At 45.5% G+C, this 2378-nt stretch overlaps 1 protein-coding gene across 1 annotated transcript in view; it reads right to left on the reverse strand.

Annotated features, from left to right (window-relative positions):
- Positions 1–2378, reverse strand: part of PDAP1 (PDGFA associated protein 1) — a gene marked incomplete at its 5' end in the record, with an annotated part of 4916 nt that overhangs the window by 1848 nt on the left and 690 nt on the right. The window contains 2 exons of the mRNA XM_009078486.1: positions 588–709; positions 1074–1181. Coding sequence (XP_009076734.1) covers positions 588–709; positions 1074–1181 — 230 coding nt within the window. The remainder of the gene's footprint in view (positions 1–587; positions 710–1073; positions 1182–2378) is intronic.

Below are 2378 nucleotides of genomic sequence, written 5' to 3' on the forward strand. Positions count from 1 at the left end.
TTAAATCTTTCCCTCTGAAACTCACCATTGCTAAATGAAACTAGAAGATTAAACTGTGGTTCTCAGCTTACTCATCTGCTCAGACAAAATTTCACCTGGAATCTGGGAAGCCACCACCTGTCACCAGGGCACCTTCTGCAGCGAGATTCAAGCAGAGCCAAGGTGACCTCTGGCAAATGGATTTCAGTTCCATCTGATTTTTGGCACAAAACTTCAGGGAAGGAATGGCCTAAATCCATTCCACAGCAATATGATTGCAGGGTTTCAGTTCCATCTGATTTTTGTTATAAAACTTCAGGGAAGGAATGCCCTAAATCCCTTCCTCCAGTGCACCTGGCCAAGCTGCCTGGCTCCAGCTGCTCCCAGAGGACACAACTTCTGTGCTCTTTGTAAGGAACATTTTGAACCAGACTGAGCCCTGCTTGACAGTTTGCTGCTGTTCAGTGTCTGCTTTAGGCAGCAACACACTTTCAGACCCTCCCTGAAACACCAAGACACACAGAGCAGAGAAACACCTCCCCATGCCAAGCTGCAGGGATGGAATTCAGGGATGCAGCAGCTCCCCCCAGGCAGCAGGAGAGACTCACCTCTCTCGTCGGGAGAGTTCCTTAGGCCCATCCAGGTCCAGCTGAGTTACTTTTTTGGTTGTCTGGATGACACGGTTGGGGTTCTCTATGTCTATCAACCCTTCCACTCCTTTGCGCTTTTGCTGCGGGTCAAAAACAAGAGGAAAGCTGAGCAGCTCTCCCACAGCCAGCAGAGTGTTGGATCAGAGCTCAGCAAACACTGCAGAGTATCCCAAAAGCACCACTCAAGATCTTGCTACCATTTATGAACCAAGGCTGCTCCCACCAGGCATTTCAGCCCTCTAAAACATCTTCCTGCCTCTGTATTTCAGTGATGAATACACATGAGTTTTCACTCTGAGGACAAAATGCTGCCCAGTGAGGCTTTTGGGGCTTCTAAACATAGTTCTTCCATAGAACAATTGACTCTAGGTAAATCCCAAAGAGAACCCTGACTCAAGAGCATTCATGGTGCCAGTGTGTGAAGTGCCCTGAGCATGGCAGTACCTGATAATCCTCATCATCTTCATCACTCTCATCTGAATCTAAAGACTTCTTCTCCTTTTTGGGGTCTCCTGTTGCTCCTTCACCTCCTTCTTCCTGCTCCTCTTCTTCCTATGAAAGCACAGGAAATCAGAGAATGTATGTCAACAAAAATACCAAATCTAATGCCAAATGAGATCATTTTGGAGGGATAAGAGAGGTCTGAGAGCTCTGGTGTTCCCAACATGGCTCTTATGCCCCAAGGGGGCCTGGCTGTCATCCTGAGTGTGCACCGCTGTCCCAGCAGGACACCTCCAAACACCTCTGCTGTTCCCTCCAACATGAAAATTATTTTGTAAAAGGCACAACTGGCACTTTACTTTCCCCCAGTGAAAGATCTCCAGGAGCATTTTGACTTGTTTCCAGTGCACAGTATCTCAGGGACTGGAAACTACACAGATGTGGTGTAGAGCTGGATCCCAACCTGGGTCTAGATAGAGAAAAACAACTAGAGGAGAGAAATTGACAACCAGAACATTATTATCTAAGAAATTACAGCCTTTTTGGCACAGCTTTTACCAGTCAGAAGCCTGGGAATTAATTTCTAACTCATTAGAAGATAAGATTAGAAGAACCAACATGGGTGTGAACAGCTTGTTCTACCACTGCCAACATCCCTCACCACAGCAATTGGCAAAGGTAATGAGCCAGGGGCAGGAAGAGGAGTAATCTTGTTAACTGTGGAGTTTTTTAAGCTTTCCCTAATGAAATAGCATTAGATGTAACCACCACTATGTGGTGAGGATTATCCCAAGAAGGAAATCCTTCTCACAGAGCAGCTCTCTGGCTTGGTGAGAACCAACACTGACATTTCCAGTGGGTCCTGCTTTTCTGTTCCATTTCCAGGTGGTATTTTGGTTAACATCATAACAGTGGAGCACATTTATAGAGTTTGTGAATGACATCACACTGGTAGAGTTGGAATCATTTTGGAAAACAGGATCAGACTCAGAAGTGGTTTCAGAATTTGAAAATATGGCATGAAACCAAGAAGTTGGAATCAGGAGAGACTTACATGTTGGGAATAAAAGGCTGGATTATGTGGCTAAGCAGCAAACCAATCATCTAGAACTCCAGCTTTTAAAAACATTTTTAATGTTTTAAAACATTAAAAAGGAGTCAACAACATGGCTCAGAGAGAGTCATCTCAGAGGCATTCCTCAGTGTTTCCTACATGGGGTGTAATTATCCTCCTGTGGTCAGTGCTGTGAGGCCTCAGCTGGAACAGTATGTTGGGGCTTAGGCAGCATTTCCAGAGAATCACAGGGA

The sequence above is a fragment of the Acanthisitta chloris genome, unplaced genomic scaffold, assembly GCF_000695815.1.
Source record: "Acanthisitta chloris isolate BGI_N310 unplaced genomic scaffold, ASM69581v1 scaffold21037, whole genome shotgun sequence".
In the NCBI taxonomy this organism is placed as follows: domain Eukaryota; kingdom Metazoa; phylum Chordata; class Aves; order Passeriformes; family Acanthisittidae; genus Acanthisitta; species Acanthisitta chloris.